The sequence below is a fragment of the Brassica rapa genome, chromosome A04 (assembly GCF_000309985.2).
Source record: "Brassica rapa cultivar Chiifu-401-42 chromosome A04, CAAS_Brap_v3.01, whole genome shotgun sequence".
Classification (NCBI taxonomy): Eukaryota; Viridiplantae; Streptophyta; class Magnoliopsida; order Brassicales; family Brassicaceae; genus Brassica; species Brassica rapa.
In genome coordinates, this window is record NC_024798.2 from 14,601,567 (window position 1) to 14,623,440 (window position 21,874).

The 21,874-nt window shown below is 33.0% G+C and overlaps 3 protein-coding genes across 3 annotated transcripts; 2 read left to right on the plus strand and 1 right to left on the minus strand.

The window, feature by feature from the left end:
- Window positions 1-95: 95 nt before the first annotated feature.
- Window positions 96-4,090, plus strand: LOC103864732 (fatty-acid-binding protein 2). Its single transcript, XM_009142492.3, has 10 exons — window positions 96-1,899; window positions 1,994-2,381; window positions 2,460-2,737; window positions 2,812-2,914; window positions 2,991-3,059; window positions 3,187-3,223; window positions 3,299-3,373; window positions 3,447-3,498; window positions 3,586-3,630; window positions 3,718-4,090. Exons 2-10 carry the CDS (start codon window positions 2,014-2,016, stop codon window positions 3,813-3,815), a joined length of 1,125 nt encoding a protein of 374 aa, XP_009140740.1. The 5' UTR covers window positions 96-1,899; window positions 1,994-2,013; the 3' UTR covers window positions 3,816-4,090.
- A 283-nt stretch (window positions 4,091-4,373) lies between these two features.
- On the minus strand, window positions 4,374-7,408 carry LOC103864733 (S-adenosylmethionine mitochondrial carrier protein). The gene is made up of 4 exons (XM_009142493.3): window positions 5,571-7,408; window positions 5,363-5,481; window positions 5,199-5,277; window positions 4,374-5,116 (listed from the first exon to the last, which is right to left on the minus strand). Exons 1-4 carry the CDS (start codon window positions 5,922-5,924, stop codon window positions 4,556-4,558), a joined length of 1,113 nt encoding a protein of 370 aa, XP_009140741.1. The 5' UTR covers window positions 5,925-7,408; the 3' UTR covers window positions 4,374-4,555.
- An 8,478-nt stretch (window positions 7,409-15,886) lies between these two features.
- LOC103864734 (fe(3+)-Zn(2+) purple acid phosphatase 12) lies at window positions 15,887-18,578 on the plus strand. Its single transcript, XM_009142495.3, has 8 exons — window positions 15,887-16,145; window positions 16,277-16,691; window positions 16,923-17,034; window positions 17,115-17,344; window positions 17,429-17,567; window positions 17,646-17,866; window positions 17,958-18,079; window positions 18,158-18,578. Exons 1-8 carry the CDS (start codon window positions 15,922-15,924, stop codon window positions 18,372-18,374), a joined length of 1,680 nt encoding a protein of 559 aa, XP_009140743.2. The 5' UTR covers window positions 15,887-15,921; the 3' UTR covers window positions 18,375-18,578.
- The last annotated feature ends 3,296 nt before the right edge of the window (window positions 18,579-21,874 follow it).

The following is a 21,874-nucleotide window of genomic DNA, read 5'->3' on the forward strand; positions in this document are numbered from 1 at the left end:
TTTGTTGTCCTAATTTCAAAATCAAAACCCCATATCCACACTATTATTCACAAAAATGAAAACTTTCCAAAAATAGAATTTTTGAGAATTTTATCTAAAGTATACAACCTATTGATCAAAACTTTTAAAAGAATACACATCTATCAATAAAAATTGTTGTTATCCTAATTTTTAAATCAGAACCTCAAACTACAATAGTTCTCAATGAAAATAAAAAATTTCCTTAAATAGAATTTTTGAGAATTTTATCTAAAATATACAACCAATTGATAAAAAAATCTTAAAAAATACACATCTATCAACAAAAATTCTTGTTATCCTAATTTCTAAATCACAACCCCAAATCGACAAAATTTCTATTAAAAATTAAAACTTTCCTAAAATAAAATTTTTGAGAATTTTTTTTGATTACCGAAGACTGTTGCCTGGCCATGACCCACCCTCGGGTGTGCGTCCGCGCCGCTAAAGGGTTCGGTCTCTAGTCTGGACCATTACAGTAGGGCCAGGACACTTAGTTATCAAAAAAAAAACAAGATAAAAACAATACATATTATCTTGTAGACAATAATTATCCAAATCACTAGATATTTTCTTTTATATTATTTATATTTGTTTAACCAATGTAACTTTTAAGGTGAGAGTTTAGAGTGAAAAATTACTACACAGATAATAATATATATAATTATATATATTTCAAAAAAAAATCAAATAAGAAAAATATCTGAATTCATTTCACCAGGCTGATACTCACATATAGATGGGTTGGGAAACTTCTGGTTTGTAAACTCCATAATTTTCTCGTCTGTGCAGATTTTAAGATGGTTGAGTTTAGAATTTTTCATGGCAAAATACATCTTGGTTGGCAAGCTATGGCATTGTCACTGCACATATGTCATGCTCGGTCTTTCAGTTAGTTAAATGGTGTCTTGTCGACCTCAGGTCCAGCTACCGTCATGGATGTTGCATCAGTAACTTGTTAGGAGAAATTCTCTTTTTTTTTTAGGATGAAAGTTAAGAGTGTTGGCTGAGGAGAAGGAATTGGCGGTCCAGAAATCTTGGATTGCTGCTCGTTTGACACACGACCCAAAGGTCTGGTCGATGACCGAGTGTGATCTAAATGGAACCGGAAACCAAAAACGCTTTTTGGATTGACTCGGTGGGTGGAATAAATGGGTACTGACTCGTTCAATCAATGGAGAATATGGAGCTTGAATCACCCAAACAATATGGTGTGGATTCCTTAGAACTTAGAGAACTAAGGGAAAATAGGACACAAATTACTCAACTTTTTGTGAATTGAGTAATACTTTCACTAAAAATTAAATTTATCAAGGGTAACTTATAACTGAGATGTCAAGGAACTTATATAATAACTTAACCTTGTCTTTGGAATATGGTTAAGTTTAAAATTTAGGCCAATTATTTTAATGGAAAAAGGCTTTTTGGTTAGTAATAATATATATCATTGTTTTTAGAACACATATATCAGTAGTTCAAAAAAAATAAGAACACATATGTCATGATCGATCCTTCGGTCGGTCGAGTGGTATGTCTTATAGACCTCCGGTTCTGCTACCGAACGATGTCGAACGATTTTTCTCTCGTTTTTGAAAAAATAAAAAAAATAAAATAATATGTCATTGTCACCAAAGAAACCCTGAAAACGAAATCCCTCCCAGCGACTATCGTTATTATTCTTCTTCGCCGTAATTGTTCTCAAGCCAAAAAAGCATATTCCTTTTTGCCATCTTTGTCGTCAAGAGATCCCAAACACAACACAGAAAGAAAAACAAAAAAGCTTCTCACTCTTTCTCTTATGTTCCTTGTCTTTTCCCTTCAATTAACAAATTCACGTCGCGTGTAAATCCTTTGCAATAATACATCGACTAATACGAAAATGTAAACACGATCACAAATTCGCCTGACTAATTTTGCGTTTGTGTTTGTTGGTTCTGTCTTTGATTTGATCTCTACCTTTATTTTTTTCTTGCAGAACCAATAAATATTATTCAAATGGATTCGGATGATGGGAACGTATCACACATTTTACCAAAGAGGAGTCTCTTACATGTACCTGGAAGCTTGGCCTTGGAAGCGTTTAGTTGCATCACCAAGTTCACAGGAGCTATGCTTTGTTGGTGGAACAACAACAACAATTTGCAGAAAATGGAGATTTCTAACTATCAATTGAGGAGCTGTGATGATGATTCTTCTGTGAAGAGTAGTTGTTATCATCCCAACTTCTCTCTGTTTCATATTCACTACGGATCAAAAGAAGATTTAATCCCTGCCTTGTTCTCTAAATCAACTATTCAGCATTTTGTTAATGAAGCTGAGAGGCTACACTCTTGTTCCGTCCTCTCCTTGGCTGTTTCCTTGATGTAAGTTTTTGTGCAAGGCTCGTAACTCTCTCCTTAGGGGTTGGTTGTGTGTTTCTGAATCTGTGGTGTTTATTTTAGGTCGGTGAATGGACTTGGTTTGTCTCTAGGGAGTGATGATGTTCAAGTTTCGAACAACGTTGAGCATAGGTCTTGTCAGGTTGGACGTAGTAGTGGTTTGAGTTTTCACAAATTGGACGCGAAAAGACCAACGGTTGAGCCTCGGACCGGGATCGAGTTCCCGGTCTCGTTAAAGAAAAATGCATCTGGATTAGCTTCTGAGGTGCTTGTTGCAACTGGATCACGGACAATGAAGATCGTCAAGATTAAATCTCTTAAAGTATATGCGTTTGGTTTTTGTAAGTTGCATTCTTCTAGCTTTGGTATACTTTTTCATTTTTTGCTATGTTAATGAAACTTGTGTGCCTTTTAGATGTTCATCCTTCGTCGGTGTGCCAGAAGCTTGGTCCAAAGTATGCCTCTATTCCCGGGAGCAAACTCGGCAGATGTGATGACTTATACAAAGATCTTTTAAGGTATTTACATCTTTTGAAATTCAATCTGTTTTTAGTTGGTGTAGCTTTTTAGTTTCTGGTTTGATATTTTTTTCAGGGAGGATATTGTTATGAGTGTGAGGCTTGTGGTTAACTACAATGGTTTGAAGATCAATACTGTGAGAGAGTAAGTGGAAAGTTCTTACATTATTTATCTTTATAATTGATTTTCAGTTTTATTTTAATCTTTTTACTAGTCATTTGATGATTTGAATTATTTAATAAGCTATTCTCCTGTTTGTCTATTTTTTCAGTGCTTTTGAGAAGTCTCTGCGTGCTCGTTTGGTGAAGGTAAACTCTCTGGAACACTCTGTGAATTATGCTTTGCGCAAAATATTCTAAGCCTTTCCTTTATTTTTTTTTCAGGCAAATCCCAAGACTAATTTCAATTGCTTAAATGATTTTGGTTCATTCTTCACACAAGACATTCCAATCCCCGCGGTACTCCCATGGCTAAAAATGCTTATACTCATATAAACAAACACACCTAAGAGGCGTAAGACTCATTTTTCAGGGAACAGTAATAGACTTTCGAAGAACAGCTGATGGACAACTAATCACAGAGAGTGAGTAATTATCGCACTAGTGACATCTGAGTTCTGTATACAAAGCTTAGCTTCCTTCTCTCGGTAACATATGGTAAACATTTGCAGTTGGCGGTAACATGGTTGGAGCTGTCCGTAGCAAGGATCTTTGTAGTTAGTTCTTTCTTTCCTTTCTTTTTCTATTTTATGTTTTGTTTTTTGTGTACCCAAGGGTCTGAGATTTTGCCCCAAACGTTGCAGGGGCATTCTTTGATATGTACATTGGAGATGTTCCGGTGTCTGAGCAGACAAAAGAGGAGATTGGTAGGAACGTTGTGGGAATCTTAAAGAGTTGCTGAAAAAAATCAATTTAGACCGACCAATGGCCCTCTGAGTTTTAGAAGAAGGCACTTGGGTCCGTAATCTTTCCATGTCTCTATTTCGTATATGATTATGGAATATAAAGTACTTAGTAAGCTGTCTTCCAACCCGATCCAGCTTTACTTTGGTAGACACTCGGCTCTAAATAAACCCTCCCTGCCTGGCTCTTTAGTGATATATTTTTTCAACAAGGCTTATCAATTATGTAACGAAACTTCATTATAGCTATATATATAGTCGGATTATTCAATGACATATGTATACCTAGAAACAGTTCCTGATCTTACACAAATGGTATCCAAATCTTCAGTATGATCCTGTAATGTTAGCCTGATCTGGCGAAGCAAATTATAACATTTGCGTATAATAAAACCTGAACAGAGTGCTGCACTGCTGCTAATGTAATTGTCTGTCTCCAAAAACGTTTCACCATATTGTGGTTTATGATCTATTATCCCTATAGCTATTCTAGATTTTGATATCTTAATAGCTCAAAAGACAAGTAGTTGCTTATTCTATTTGCATTTGATCACAAATGTTGTTGTAGACGAAATATGTTATCATTGTCCTAGGCTTATTGTAACAAACTGTTTCTCTGTATTTGGCAAAGGAAAAATTAGATTTCGAATAATTCACAAGAAAAGAAAGATAGACACAGCTTATTTCAAGAATGAATACATGTGAACAAATGTGTTGTAGTGCTATACTAAAACGAAGGTCAATCGCTATGCACTGACCGATTAAGAGGTACTGTCACGAAAGCCTTTTGAAGAAGCTCGTAGCCTGCCAAGTTCAAAGCACCAAGAGGAGCAGTCCAAAAGAACCTCGGAACAGCTCCTTTATAGAAAGCAAGAAACCCCTCATGCGTCGCAATGGAATACGCAGCCATCCACATAGACAAATCCACGCCTTGCGGAGCCGTCATCATCCTAGTTTTAATCACATCAAACGGCGTCGTCATAACAGCCGTGAAACCGCCAGACAAGGCTCCAACCGCGATAGCCTCCCACGGCTCAAGCACTCTCCCTAGCCTTCTCTCCACCAGCTTCTTCGATTGGCTGTAGAGTCCCATACCAGCGACGTAAAAGGGAACCTCGCGGAGAAGAGTGACGCCCGTGCCGCGAAAGAGTCCTTTGAGACCATCTTGACGCCACGTGGAAAGCGTAGCTTCCACGATGTTGTCGAACTGGTTGGCTTGTAACCGTTGTTTCAGCACCTCGCACGGTATCCGTAACGTTGTACCCAAAACCGTGCCGAGAAAAGACGCTATTGGCTGAACCTAATCAATTAAAATTTTTAAAAAAATCAAATGATGGAAATGGAAAAAAAAAAAGAGATTATTATTTTTTTGTAATAATAACTTGGATGTCGAGGAGACCAGGAGCAACGAGGGGTAAAGCGAGTCTACTTGCTTCGTATATACTTGTACGTAAACCATGGCTGAAACAAGACAAGAGACCAAACAAACATCATGATCCATGTCCGATGATAAGCCAAAACCTGAAGCTGTGATGTGAATTAAAACCTTGCGAATTGACCAACAACGGCGGGGATAGATCCCTTGTATAAACCACGAGCACCAATCTCCGGAATCTTTGACATTATTTCAATAAACGACAGTGTTGTTGATGCTTGAACTTGTGTCTAATCAATTCATTCCACACCAATCAATAATCAGTAACTAAAAAACAAGGAAGTAAGTTGAAGTCAGATATTAAATAATTATAACGAACCTTGACAGTGTCGACAGGATGCATAAGAAAGGCAGAGAAAGCGCATGAGATTCCTCCTGCTAATGCTGATTTGAGAAGATGACCAGATTTGATCGAAGGAGGAGATCTTGAAGTAAAGTTTCCAACTTTTGCAAAACTCAAGCTACATGATGTATCTGAATCCGAACATTCCCGACCAGTATCGACGACGCTTTTATTCAGACATGGGTACTTTACAAACAAATGATTCAGAATAGAGACAACTTGAGATTCGGGTTTTCTTTTCTTCTTCTTCTTCCCCGGTCTTGATCTTCTTGGATCTACGGATACACTGAACTCTTCTTCTTCAATGAAGTCTTCCATTGTTCCGACCATGTGAAAATAAAAACACTACAAAAGAGTTGATCGATAGATGAATATAGTGAGGATAGAGATCCAACATGTGATTTCAACAAAAAGTTTTGGTTTCTTAAGTCGGCAAGTTGTTTCTGTAAAAATATTTGTTTATACGCAACGAGGCATATGGGGTTGTGTTCGACCAAATGACTGAGTGGCATAAAACCATTTTTTTTTTCTTTTATCTATTAATTTATTATAACAATTCAAAACCAATCATACAACGCAAAACCGACAAGGATCACAACCCTTTCGGAGACTAAAATCGGCAAGTTCACAGATCGAACATCCCGGAGACAACAAGAAACACATGATTAAACATAAGACTAGAAGAAAAACTCCTAGTCCTAAAACCAACATAACTAGAGCTAAGAGGGGGTGTGCTTGAAACGCTTAGGAACTAAGGGAGCCATAATCAAACTCCAAAACAAGGACAGACAAACGTTCATTTTTAAAACCTTGGAGAAGCATGTGCTGAATCCAGAAACCAGAACTTGAGAGGACCATACACAACCACATGTCAAAACCATAAACAGCCACGTCATAAACAAACGAAAGACCAAAGTCACCAAAAAACCAACAACTACTAATCACCCGTCTACAACGACAAACCAGATCCGAGAGAGAGAGAAAGAGAGAGCAAAGCACAAGATCGAGTCTTGAAACTCCAAGTGGGGATAACTTCAAAAAGGATCATCGGCTCAAACACGCGGACACTCGTGTACCCAAACTCAACCATCTACAAGCAAGAGAATGGTCACCTCCTCGCAAGAGAAGAGCCAATGATCGAAACCACTGCGTCGTTTTGAAACCCCACTCCACACCATGAAGGCACAGAAAAAGCAAGTAGATACCTCCACATCAACTTACCATCCAAAAGACGAACCCCACAAACGAGACTTTGACGAACACAAACCACCGAAGGATCGAGAGAACAAGCAGAAGTCGATAGAGCTTACGCACACACACAACTAAACTCCGAAGAAGACAAAAAAACACCAACCCACACAAGAACACAACTTGACTACTACCTAGATAAAGAGGGATGAGAAGATGAACTGAATCCAATGGACTCCATGGACATCGATTGACAAGCTACAAACCGGATCCGAAAGAACAGCTAAACCACCACCGCAAACCAGATCAAAGTTTCGAACCAGTCACAACCACGCCAACCAACATCGAACCTGACATGAACTCATATCCTCAACCTCCCTTGACCAAAGAAACAAAGACTAAAGAGAACTAAGACGAGGAAGGGCCTCTCCAGTACTGGCGAAGAGCGCTAGTGACCAGAGAGGTGTCGATCTGAAAGAGTGAGGCGACAGGTGGCGGTAGAGATGGCATAAGACCATTCTAATAGATCACTCTCTTTTTTTCTACTTAAAATAGAATAATTTTATAACAGTTTTGAATTTTACTTCAGTTCAACTTTATTTTAAAATGAAAGAGTGATAAACAAACAAAAAAATTATTTTATTTATGCATTAAACTTATTTTTATTTTATTATAGAGTGAAAAAATAAAATAGAGTTAAATTTCTTTACTCTAAATATTATTTTATAGTGAAAATAAAATAAAATTGGAGATAATCTAAAATAACATATGAAAATTAGACAGCCATAATTTTTGGAACTCTCTTTACAATTCCTTTTTTTTTTGTTTACGTAAAGCAATAAAAATAATGTTTGAGAGTTTCTAACAAAATATTACAGATATCATAACTTTAGATCTGAACTCGTCCGGACCCAAAAAAATCGATCCGAACCAAAAAAAATTGAAGTATCTAAGGTCAAAATGTCTAGGATCTGAAATACCATGGCCTGGAAGAAACCGATCCGAACCCGGCCTAAAGACCCGTTCGTCCATTCATAATTTCTATCAATGTTTTGACCGATCAAGAACTTGATCCATGAACAATTTCACAACACTCCACTCTTGTCTTCTCGATCTCACCTTGCAAAAATTACGAAATCAAGGGGAAATCGTATCAGATACCCTAGCTAAATCAACAAAATTACAAAACATACCTAAGTATTATCCGCTCACTCAACAACACGTCGGATCTAACCGGATCTCAATCACACCTAGACTCAAACACGATTTCTCATGGCTCTCTCCCTCTTCACAAGCAATGTTCATAAATTTCTCTTGTTCTTTTTTCTTTTCTAAGACATTTTTGAAACTAGGGAGAACTAGAACCAAGAACTACAAGGTAAGTCTCTTATTCATGTCGATTTTGATGTGATGGAGAGATGGTGGATGCATGTTGATTTCATGTGTCTCATTCAAATCTCTAGTTAATTGGTTTGTTATTGTAGCAACGAAAGATAGCTAAGACGAGATGGACAAAGAACAAAGTCAAGAATGCAACCCTCGAAGAGATATCTCTCCATGAAAATAAGAAGATACGAACTCATATATTGTCATTTTATCATATGATAAGAAAGACCTTGTACACGCTGACTCTTTTTGGAGGGGGTCGTTAAGGAGGGTGTTTTATGGCCAATTCCCAGTTTCTATAAATTGATCATTGTTACTACTATAATAACTGAAGCTAACTCTAACAATATCACGTGTGTGTGTCTTATGCAGATTAATGTTTGAGGTGTAGACCAAAATTGTCTTAGGATGTGCACTTCAAAGTATGAAAAAAAATTCTCTTAATAATTGAAGAACCTAAGGTTAGTTATCCTTTGCATATGAATAATTTAGATTGTTTTGTTTTAATCATTATTCTTTGTTTACATGTCATTGAGAATATCATGATTCCATCTGGTGAAGAAGAAACTCTTGTGGCTTGAATCACATAAAAGATTATGACGAAACATGATGTCATTGTTGACAGTTGAATGTCGTGTCTTCCAAAAGGATATGTCGCATGGTTTGAAGAGATGTTCAACAAAGACGTGGCTTCCTTACTAGCCCCTCCAACTGAGAATCCAGAGAACGAGGATTATCTGTAACTGAAGCACCAGAAAACGCACTAAAAGTAACTGAGCTGGTATAGCTCGTGAACAACATGAAAAATATATGGGAGAATGGTTGGAAAAAACTGAGGACAAGATTGATTTGTTAGACAAAAGAGTCTAAAAGTAACTGAGCTGGTATAGCTGGTGGGAAGCTTATGTGAAAGAGAAATTAGATGATATAAAGGCTTTTGAGGACATTGTTTGTGTAGGGGAGAAATCAAAAGTAATATTGTAGTAAGTATTCTTAACTAGATCTCGATCCGTGCAACCGCGCAGATGTTTATTTTTATTTATTTTTATATAAACATTTTGCTTTCAATTCTATATTGATATATATTAGTATAATATATATGATGTGTGTCTATCACTATTTAAAACATAATAATTTTATCATATTTTTTTTTGTTGAATTGGTTGTTTCCAGATCACGTTTTTTTCTTGGAAAAAATTAATAATTATTTAGTTTCTATAATGTAGTAAACATATTATTTAGTTCCTATAATCTAGAAAATAAGTTATTTAGATCTGTGTTTCAAAAAAAAAAAAAGTTATTTAGATCTATAATAATGATAAGAATAAGATTATAGAATAAACGTAACATGACTTTTTAGTAATATGTCTATTTTAAAAAAAATCACACATGAGTAAAAGTTGTGACTTCTCTTTTAATATATAAGATATCTAAATGAAAGGTTATAATTGGTAATCCGTGGGTGTAAGTGTATTCGATTGCAAGCGTCCGTGGAGGAATCATCAAGAAATGACAATGTTAGTGAAAGACACGTCTATAATATTATTTGAGAAGATAGTTTTCTAGTGTTGTACTCATGTTAAATCTTATAGTAGTTAGTTACAAAGTAGTTCTTGATGAATTATAATTATACATAATTATCATTACTACAATTTTTATTTCCTTTTTGGGTGATAAATTTCTAATTGGGTTTTAATTTAATTTTCCTTTCTTTAGTTTCTACAAAACTTACGTAATAAGAAAAAGGAAATATTTTTATATTTTTTAAAAAATTTATATGTAACGAATTTAGTTTTATTATTGGAAAATTGCCACAAATACTACATTCATAGTAGGCATGAGACTTATTATCTGAGATCCGGATTCGATACACTCTGAAAATAAGATATTTGGGATGTCCAGATCTGAATCCGTATAATAAAATCTTGGATCCGTCTAAACCAAATCCGGATCCGGGTATCTTAATTTTTAGGTCCGGATAACTTGATCTGTATTTTTAAAACATATTAAAATTTTAAATTTCATTAATATTAATAGTTGATATATTAATATTTATACATAAATTAATTTTATAATATTATATTTTAGTTTTTACAATATTATAGACTTATACATATATTTATAAATCTTGTATAAATATTTAGTTTATGTATTATATTAAAAATTAATATTTTTTTAAAAGAATTATTATTTTTGATTATTTTTACAGATCTGGATCCGGATATCTGAAATCCGGATATCCAGAAACCACGAAACCGGATCCGGATATTAAATCCACAGATCCGACAAATCCGAATCCGGATATCCTAAATTTCTCGGATATCCGGATCCGTCTCACGCCTAATTCATAGTACCATTTTTCAAGCTTATACTAATCACTTTTACCCTCACTTTTAATGAAGGGTAAAAGATATTTATACCTCTAGGGTTAACTAATCTAGACTTAGGGTTTACAGTTGACGGGTGAGATAGAATTTTTGGAATGTGAAATTAAGTATTCCAATAAATATATAAATAAATGCTTAAAAACATTAAAAATAGTTTCAAAAATAATTTTCGATTTAAAACAATTCAAAAAATTATAAAAAATTTCGAATTTGAAAAAGTATAATTCGAGAACATAATATATATATATATATATATATATATATATATATATATATATATTATTTTTGTTTTTATTTATTTTATTTATTTAAATAATTATTTATTATGCATATAGAGAAAAAGAGTATATATAAAAGTCTTTTGCTACTTAATGAAAAATGTCTCTTTAGTGGTGGTACATATAAATAATTGTATCATGAAAGTGATAAACATGAAATTCCTCATTTATTTTTCTTCATATTTTTTATTAAACAACATAAATAAAAAAAAGAAATGTCTAAAAGTTTTAATATATATATTTATACATGAAACATAGTTTAAATAAATAATATAGTTATTTATCTTTAAAAAGAAAACAAAATATCTTCAAACCAAAACTTAAAACTAAAATAATTGCAACAAAAATTAATCAGTTTTTAGCCTAATTAGAACATAAAAAGTTGTGGCTCATTTAAAACAAATATGTACAACTTATACTTAAAATCAGAGGGTTAAGTAAGTCAGCAATTTATTATTACCTAGATTAATCTTTTATTTATTTTTATGCTATATGATAATAACCTCCTACTATTTTTTTTTTAAATTATACATGGTATCTTGGCCCCACAGAAGTGGGCCAGACTAGTCACGTATTGCCACGTGTCTGTCACATGTCCCTGACAATGCCGAAATGTTAATTCTCCAATGGGCGGGACTCGAACCCTAATTGTTTTACCGTATTGGACCTTTGCCCTCAAATTAATCCCCACCAAACCACAAGCCCTGGTTTCACCGCCTACTATTGTTTCACCCAACGCCAATGTTTTAAAACTAGACCACATATTGACGCGGCATAGTGATTGAGTAAATGGTGGGACCAGTGTAACTGGTCCAACCAAATTTTTATAATATTTTTAATTAATTAAAAATATAAATTTATAATTATATAATTAATTTTTATAATTTTATCAATATTATAATTATAAAATGATTTAAATATTATAAAATAATATAATTAGGTAATTATCGTAAACTAATGATAATTTTTGTATACCAAATTGTTGAAATTTTTATTTTTTACTTAAATTTAGAAAAAACCAGATTTTAAAATTGAACTGGTTCACCGGTTTTTGCGATTTTACCGGTTTTAAACCGGTTTCACGGTTTAATTCAAATTCGGTTTTTAGAGCAACCAGTAACTGGCAATTTGGGGATTCTGACAGGTTCGACCGGCCGGTACGGTAAAGTTTTCAGAATATTGTCAAACACACAAATGATATTTCTACTCATTATTTAGTAACTTGTAAATATTGATCATAATATTAATTACTATTTTTACTTCCGCCTTTCTACCACCTTGGTGGCTCTATAATTATTTGTATTTTGAATATGTAAATTTTGTTTAATTAGTGAAATATGAATTTGATGTTAAGATAATATTTCCCCTTTTTTTTGAACGTCTATGATCGAATAATCAAAGCAAAGTTTGGAATACAAGCTTTTACCAAGACATCTTGCAAAAACAGCAAGGAATAAGAATAAATCACCCAATATTCTTAAGGAAAAGAATAACTAGTTGTTTCCAGTAGCTTTTCTGAAATGGCGATCATGTAACAACGACGGTTCTCCAAGCACCAGATATGATTTGACCATCCTATAGAACAGTCTTAGCAATAATTCGGCCTAGTGATTGAGTCAATGGTGGGACCAGTCTAACAGGTTCAACCGAGTTTTTACAATATTAATAACTAATTAAAAATATTAATTTATAATTATAAAATAATAAGAAATATTATAAAATAATCTAGTTAGGTAATTTTCTTAAAATAATGTGAATTTTTAATACCAAATTGTTAAATTTTTATTTTTTACTTCAAATTTTTAAAAACCCAATTTTGATATTGAACAGGTTCACCGATTTTTACGAGTCTTACCGGTTTGGCGGTTTAATTCAAATTCGCTTTTGGGATCCATGGTTTGACCGGTTCGACTGGCAGGTACAATCCGGTTTTCAGAACACTGCCCAACGCACAAATGTTATTTCTGCTCATATCATAATATTATCATCTTTATTTCTGTGTTTCCGCCGTCTTGGTGGCTCTATAATTATTTGTATTCTGAATATGTAAATTTTGTTTAATTAGTGAAATATGAATTTGATGTGAAGATAATATTTCACTTTTTTTTTAACGTCTATGATCGAAGAATCAAAGCAAAAGTTTGGAATACAAGCTTTTACCAAATACATCTTGCACAAACAGAAAGGAATAAGAATAAATCAATAACATTCTTAAGGAAAAGAATAACTAGTTGTTTCGAGTAGCTTTTCTGAAAAGGGAATCATGTAACCAGGACGGCTTTCCAAGCGCGAGATACGATTGATATCGACTATCCCGTAGAACATTTTTAGCAATGACCCGTCATAGTGATTGAGTAAATGGTGAGACTAGTCTAACCGGTTCAACCGAGTTTTTATAATATTTTTAATTAATTATAAATAAAATTTATAAAATTTATAATTTTATAATTAATATTATACTTATTTCAATTTTATAATTATAAATTAATATGAAATATTATAAAATATTATACTTAGGCAATTATCTTAAACAAATATGAATTTTTTTATTCCAAAGTTAAAATTTTTATTTTTTACTTAAATTTTTTAAACACCGGATTTTTATATTGGACTGTTCACCGGTTTTTACGAGTTTTACCGGTTTTTTATGAGTTTTACCGGTTTAACCGGTTAGACAGTTTAATTCAAATCCGGTTTTTAGAGCAACCCAGAACCGGCAAGTTGGGGATCCACGGTTCGACTGGCTGGTATAATCTGGTTTTTCGAACACTGCCAACCCACAAATGTTATGTCTGCTCGTTATTTAGCAACTTGTAAATAATGATCATAATATTTTCTTCTTTACTTCCGAGTTTCTACCGCCTTGGTGGCTCCATAATTATTTGTATTCTGAATATTTAAATTATAAATTTAATGTTAAAAAAATATTTTGATAATATTTCCCTGTTTTAACGTCTATGATCGAAAAATGAAAGCACAATTTGGAATATGAGCTTTTACCAAAGATATCTTGCACAAACAGAAAGGAATAAGAATAAATCAACAACATTCTTAAGAAAAAGAATAACTAGTTGTTTCCAATAGCTTTTCTGAAAAGACGATCATGTAACCACAACGGCTCTCCAAGTGCGAGATACGATTGATATTGACCATCCCATAGAACACTCTTAGCAATATCTCGAGCAATTGAATTGTTCCACACACTCTCCACATCAAACGTAATATTGCTGAAACCACGCTTGAGCTTGAGCATAGAGATTTGTTGTAAAAGGAACCGGTACAGTGGCCAATGCGAGGGACTAGAAATTGCATCAATGACCGACCTCTCAATGATATTTTTATATAGTTCTCAACAATTATTTATCAAAAATTAATAAATACTTATTTTACATTATATTTAACATCTATCAAGTGTTTATTAAGAAAATTTAATTTTTATTAATTAATAATGTTTATATTATATTATTAAATTATAGAGTAATTAGCTTAACTATATTATAATATTTTTAAAATGGTTTATTTTTAAAAAAATTATTGTCTTTAATATTTACTAGATTTTATATATTTGCAGTTATATTTTATATTATATTTATTTAGTGGTTTGCGTATTTAATGTTTTCTGTTAAATGTGTGATTTAGATATAAATTTTACAAAATAATATTTAAATATTTAAATTGTATAATAATTATAGAATGATTGAATATTGTGTACCAATTTTTGATAATATATTTATATAGGCGTGGTCGGATGGTACATTGGATTAAAAAGATGCTAGACATCTTAAATTTAAAATGGTCTATTTATGTAAACTACGTATGATCATAAAATATTTTACATGATTTGTCTCACGGTTTTTGGGATCATTTGGGTCTTTAGATTTCGACCACCTTACCTAGGTCTGGGAAAAATTAACCGGAACCAAAAACTAAACCGTCCCAAACCAAAATTATCAGATCCAAAACCGAACTAAAAAACATAATAACCCGAACGGTTCCTATCTTAAAATATTGCGGATACCCGGACCAAACCGGAACCGAATTGATAATCGAATGGGTATTTTTGGTACCCGAAATATAATACATATTTAAAAATATTACTAATATTTAAATTTAAATAACTAAAATATTTAAATTATGTTATAAATCCAAAAATTATTTAGTTACATTTGTACTAAATACTAAAATATTCAGATTTCATTAGTTATAATTTTAAAATTTATCTTATAAACTTTAACGTTTTAGAAAAAAATTAAGTATTTCAAGTATTTTTTGGGTAACTCGAATACTTTTTATTTGGTAATTCAGGTATATTGGTCATTTTTGGATACTTTTGGGTAGATTGAGTACAAAAGTAACCAGAACCGAACCGGACTTGATAATTTTTGGGTAGCTACCGGTTCCTGATGTAAGTATACGTTCTGAAGCGAAACCAACCGATCCAAACTGATTTTTGGACGGTTCATGTTTGGTTACCTGAAGTCCATAACCGAAAAATCTGAAACCCGAATTAATCAATCCGAAACCAAACCAAAAATCGAATGCCCATGCCTAACCTTACCTAGGAAAATAGTGATAATGATGATGATTGGTAAATGTTTTAGAAATGCTGAACAACATTTCATCAGTAACCTTTTTTCTTAAGTATAAAAATATTTTCCAATCATGCTTTACAAAGATTTATAAAACTACAATATTTTTTTCTTTTAGAAAACAAAATACATAGAGCACTTATGTATTGGCTTTAGAAAATTTACAAGTAATAATTAAATCTCCTCATATCTACAACTAAAATTCTTCCCAAAAATTTATACAGTTACTTTGCTCAAAAAAAAATGAATTAAATAGTTACAACAAAAAAAAACTATAACATTAATTCTACAATAAAATATATAAAGGTACGGTTCTTTCCGATCAGTCCAAATATAACTAATCAAAGGCCCTGTTTCAAGTTTTCAACATTAATAAACGTGCCACATCAGTTTATATTTTTCGACAAGTTTTCGGAAAAGGCAACTAAATATAAATAAAATAAAACTTGATAAAAAGGAGTCGAATATCCCCTGTAATCCTCTGATAATTATAAAATCAATGTCCGTCACTTCTAGACAAGTCAATTTAATTTCCCAGACAGGAAAATCCAAAGCACGGTCGTGGTCTCGGATTCAGAAAAGGAAAAAAAGAGAGAAGATGAGTTCAAGATCTGACCTTACAATCATGCGTGTTTGCTTCATAATCTTCTTGCTTGGAGTTCTTGTTGAGCTATGTGATGGAGGGATTACCAGTGGATATGTTAGAAGCAGGCGCGGACGCAGGTAGTAACTAGGTGTGGCATGTGCCCACACTTTTTTTTTTGTTTTTTTCCTTAATAACTAATGTTTAATTTATTTAAGTGCCCTCGATCAAAATATTTGTTATATATGTGCATGCCCATATTAAACAAAAGGCTGGATCCGCCCCTGGGACTACTAAGAGGAAGTGATTTACCTGACGACATGCCATTAGACAGCAATGTCTTTATACCTGACGACAGGCCATTACACAGCGATGTCTTTTTACCTGATCAAAAAAATAAAGACAGCGACGTCTTTGTACCTGACGACATGCCATTAGACAGCGATGTCTTTAAAGTTCCTCCCGGTCCTAACACTCCCCAACAGGTTCATATAACGCAAGGTAACCATGAAGGCAATGGAGTGATTATTTCATGGGTGACTCCTTCTGCGCCCTGTTCTAACACAGTTCGCTATTGGTCTGAGAATGGAAAATTGAAGAAGCTAGCAGAAGCAACCATAAACACCTACCGTTTCTTCAATTATACATCTGGTTACATCCACCACTGCCTCATTGATGATTTGGAAGTAAGTCTTTAACAACTTGTTTGTTGTATTTAGTTACAGGTTTTTATTTGTTTTTATTTAAATGGCTCGGTGTACATATATAATACCTGCGAGAGGTAGTAGATAGAATAAACATTCAGAGAATAATCAAATAAATATAGTTAGGTCGTTGGTTAATATAACTGCATCTTATGTTTGATTTTTTCTATTTATAAAATCTATTTTGTATTTGATTCTATATGAGTGTTGCAGTTTGATATGAAATACTACTATGAAATTGGGAGTTGGAAGTGGCGAAGGCGATTCTGGTTCTTTACTCCGCCTAAACCTGGTCCTGACGTACCTTACACCTTTGGTTTAATTGGTATCAACTTGTGTCTTTAGTAGATTCATATTTTCTGTTGTGACCTTAGATATTTAATTTATTTCTAATACAATATCCAGGGGATCTAGGACAAACATATGATTCAAATCGAACTTTAAGCCATTATGAGATGAATCCGGGAAAAGGACAGGCGGTTTTGTTCCTAGGAGACTTGTCTTATGCGGATCTTTACAAATTCCACGACAACAACAGATGGGATACTTGGGGAAGATTTGTTGAGAGAAGTGCTGCTTATCAACCTTGGATATGGACTGCTGGAAACCACGAAATCGATTTTGTTCCTGACATTGTAAGACTTTGAGTGAATACCCTTGTTGGTTTCTTGATATGGAACTTGACTTTTTTCTTCTTCTTTATTTTTTTGCTTTTGCAGGGTGAAACAGAACCATTCAAGCCTTTTACGAATCGGTATCATACGCCGTATAAGGCATCGGGAAGTATCTCTCCATTGTGGTATTCCATCAAGAGGGCTTCAGCTTATATTATTGTTATGTCTTGTTACTCATCTTACGGTAATAATGACTAGAGAGTAAACTATATTATTGGTTGGCTTTTCTTTAAAGACTTTTTTAATCTGATGGATTAATTAGGGGTGTACACTCCTCAGTACAAATGGCTACGAAAGGAGTTCCAAAGAGTAAACCGAACAGAGACTCCATGGCTTATAGTCTTAGTACATTGCCCCTTTTACCATAGCTATGAGCGTCATTACATGGAAGGTGAAACAATGAGGGTCATGTACGAGCCGTGGTTCGTCAAGTCCAAAGTCGATGTCGTGTTTGCAGGCCATGTTCATGCCTATGAGAGATCGGTAAAAAAATTAAATTTAGTCCTCCCCAGTAGTATTAATCTACCCTTGTATCTCCACTGCCCCCAAGTGATCATTAAGTACACTAACGCAGGAACGTGTTTCTAACATTGCCTACAACATTGTCAATGGATTGTGTGAGCCAATATCGGATGAGTCGGCTCCTGTGTACATAACCATCGGGGACGGAGGAAACGCAGAAGGCTTGCTTACTGAGTAATTTTTTACCATATTAGCTAGCTGTACAAAGACTTTCTATGTTTCTGATGAATGACTTGGTTCTTCTTATCGTAGGATGATGGAGCCACAGCCAAGCTACTCTGCCTTCCGAGAAGCTAGCTTTGGGCACGGGTTGCTGGATATCAAAAACAGGACTCATGCCTACTTCAGCTGGAATCGGAACGAAGATGGGTCTTCCGAGGAAGCGGATTCTGTGTGGTTGCTTAATCGGTATTGGGGAGCTCCAAAGAATATTTCGCTGGGTTTTGGTTGCCACCCGAACACAAATTGATCTATGCTAAACGATGGAACCAAAATGTGAGAGTTATCAAGTTCTATAACGTTTTCGTTTCGCATGGTTGTCCTTTTATAAACAAATCACTAAGAAAGTAAGAAGATGATAAAAGAAAAGATAGTAAAAGTGTAATAAAAAGCCAAGCAATGATGATAAATAAAACTCGTTTGAAATTTCATAATGAAGTTTCATAAAACTTTATTTAATAGAACTTATAATTATAAACTCGTCTTTGCAAAAATGAAATCTAAGCTCGTCTTTACAAAAAACTTAATGGAACTTATTTCGAGACGATAGATTTTGAAGTTTCATAAAACTTTTATTTAATAGAAATTATAATGGTATCAATAATTTATGTATTTTCAATTTTATATAATTCTGATCATGAGCAAAAGCGGATAGGCTGTGATTCTAGGAAGAAAGTTCACGATGGGGTATTGTATTAGTCAATCGTGTGTGCATTTGTGGTAAATCGAGACGATCGTGAAAAAAAAACCCAAAGAATCAGGTATATTGGTCGATGGTCATGAGTTTGAGTGCGATCGCTAGTCACGATCATCGAGATGGATAAACCTCAAGGTCAAGATAGTAATTCAGATCAAGTCTGGTGCGAGAAACAATTGGATTGTATATGCTAGGCGAGTCATGGTTCATGAGTGGATTCACGATGAGCATGACTCAAGATGTTGGTAAGCATAGGGCTGAGAAGACAAACAGGGGCGGACCCAGAAATTTGTTTAAATGTTATAAACATAAAATACAAAGATATTTTTTAATATTAAGCACGTAGACATTATGTAAAACAAGTTAAATAAAGGTATTTAAACAAATTTTATACTAAATTTTTAACAAATAAAAAGAGAGAGTGGAGTACATACCACACCTTACTTTTACATGGGTTCGCCCATGAAAACAAGTCGAAACAGAGTGACTGTGAGGCTGAGTTATTGGACTGGAGTGTTTGAGTATTCATGGCCGGTGGACTGGCGCGTCACTGCACAGTGTGAGGCAAAGGCTGTGGGCTAAGTATGATATTCTGGTTGACCTTGAGATGGTTAGTAATTGACGAAGAAACTTCTAGTGTCCTGACCATACTGATGGTTGGATGGAAGACTGAGCCGTTTTGTTTGTTGCTTGGTCATGTGGGGATACTTGGTTAAGTGAATAAGTAACAAGGATATGTAGTAAAGTATTGTTCAAGTAGGACAAGAAAATATGGTGGCAACAAGAACGGGTCAAAAGGATGAACGAGTAGACAAATCAAGGTCGAAACATTTTTAAGCAAAGATATATGTTTATAAATAGCTGCAATCCCTTATATATTAAAGGAGAAGCATTATAATAAATGCATTCACACTATAATAGACACGTGGCAGCCTCATAATGATTTGATAATAAATATGCTAACGCGTTCACACTATATTCATAAATGTGTTCATACTATATACTTTGTATTTTTTAATATAAAATTCATATGCATGGTTCCAATAAAACTTTAGATTTTTTCGGTTCGAATCAAAACAAATAACGAATCAAAAGCTAAACTATATATATATATATTATTTTTATTGTTTACTGATAAAGTTGGACAAAATATTTATAATTTTTGTTTCAATTCGTTATCCGTTTTGAATTGAACCAAAAAATATGGATATCTGTAACACTCTACAAAACAAATCAGTTACTAAAATACAATTAAAAAAAAACAAATCACAAATACCAATATTTTTAGGAGCAATTATCAAATTTGATCTATTATATGAATATATATACATATATGTACAGAATTATATATATATGTTATAAATATTATAGTTTATATAAGTTTTACAATATTTTTATGAATTAAATTTATTATATTAGGTATTAAAATTTTAAAAGTAAATAATATTTTATTTTTGTAATAAACGTTATTATTAAATTTTCAGTTATTTTTTAAATTTTATTTACGGATCAAATCGGATATTCTTTAAAATTCTAAATCATTTCAGATATCATAGTCACCGATTATCCAAGTGGCTAAAGATTTAATCGACATGAATGCCTCCAAATACTCGGATATTCGATCTGTGCCCACCTCTATTTACGGATATAGTTGATTTTTTATATGAAAAAAATTCACTAATGTCAAGGCCTTTTTAATTTTTAATTAATTTTAATTTTATCTGTTATGTATTATTTAAAACAAAAATATCATTAATATTAATTAACAATATCTTTATATATTTGTCATTTATTTTTATATACTTTTACATACACATATATGTGCACCTTGATGTGAGCACTTTATAAATATTTACCACTACTGTAGTATCTATTTTTTTTTAGAATTTGAAATATTTTTTTTCTTAATGCTTCTTTCAGTACCGACCAAATTGTAGTGAAATGATTAGTCTTAATAATTTTTTTTCTTTTTCTTGAACTATTATCCGTTTACAAACTATAATATGAAACCATTGATTCGACATGACAATTATCTAAAATTTATAACATAAAAATAAACAAATAATAATACTTTTTTGTTTTTACCGAAAAAACTAAAAAATCAAACATTCTAACAGAATAAACCAAAAAATAATTTAAAACTGAACCAATATCTAGATTAAACAGATTTAATGTGTTTTTATTAAAAATAACAAAACTAATAATCATATCTCGTGCAAGGCGCGGATTATTACCTAGTAACTTAGTAATCTGCTAGGTTACTGGATTATATTAAGGAAACAATGAACTGAACCTCGTTAAAGAATTATGGTGGAAAATAAATCTAAAAAGGACTTCAGTTGGGTCGTGAAAAACAATTTACGATCTTACGTGCAGTAAAGAAACCGGGTTGGGCCACAAGTAAATTATCTTGTGAAGTTGTGATTCTTATTTTATTATTTATAAATCTTATAATTATGATTCTTCCGAATGATTCCCTATCTATATAATATAAATTCCCACCAAACACTTACTGATTGCAACTAACACACCTAACTAGCCTAGTCTCAATTACACCACAATAAGGAGTCGACTAACAATGCAAATAAAATTCACAATTTGCAAAACACAAATTTCAAATGGAGATCGTGTGAAAAGCTCCAACAAAAGTGGCAGAAACATTATTAACAATGTGTTTGAATAATTGAACTTGGCAATGAACTCAATTATGTTACTTATTTTTTGAAAAACATAAAAAACCGTGGGAACAAAAGCTTCTTCTTCTTCTTACCAGGCTTGCTCGGTGGGAACGGACTGGTTTCAGAGTTATCTTCTGTTCCATATGATTCACTTGGGCTGTAGACCTCAGGTGATCGGGTCAACTTATTTAAGATAAATCTTCAGTGAAAGAAAAATAAAAATAAGTTTGTAGCCACTAGACAAAATAAATCTGTGAGTAATGATATTTTCGTAATTATTATTTTTGATAACAATGAATTCAAGAATATAATAGGTATAAAATTTAAGCTAGTAATTAAACTAAAATAAAAGTCATTATTATAGTAATAAACTAA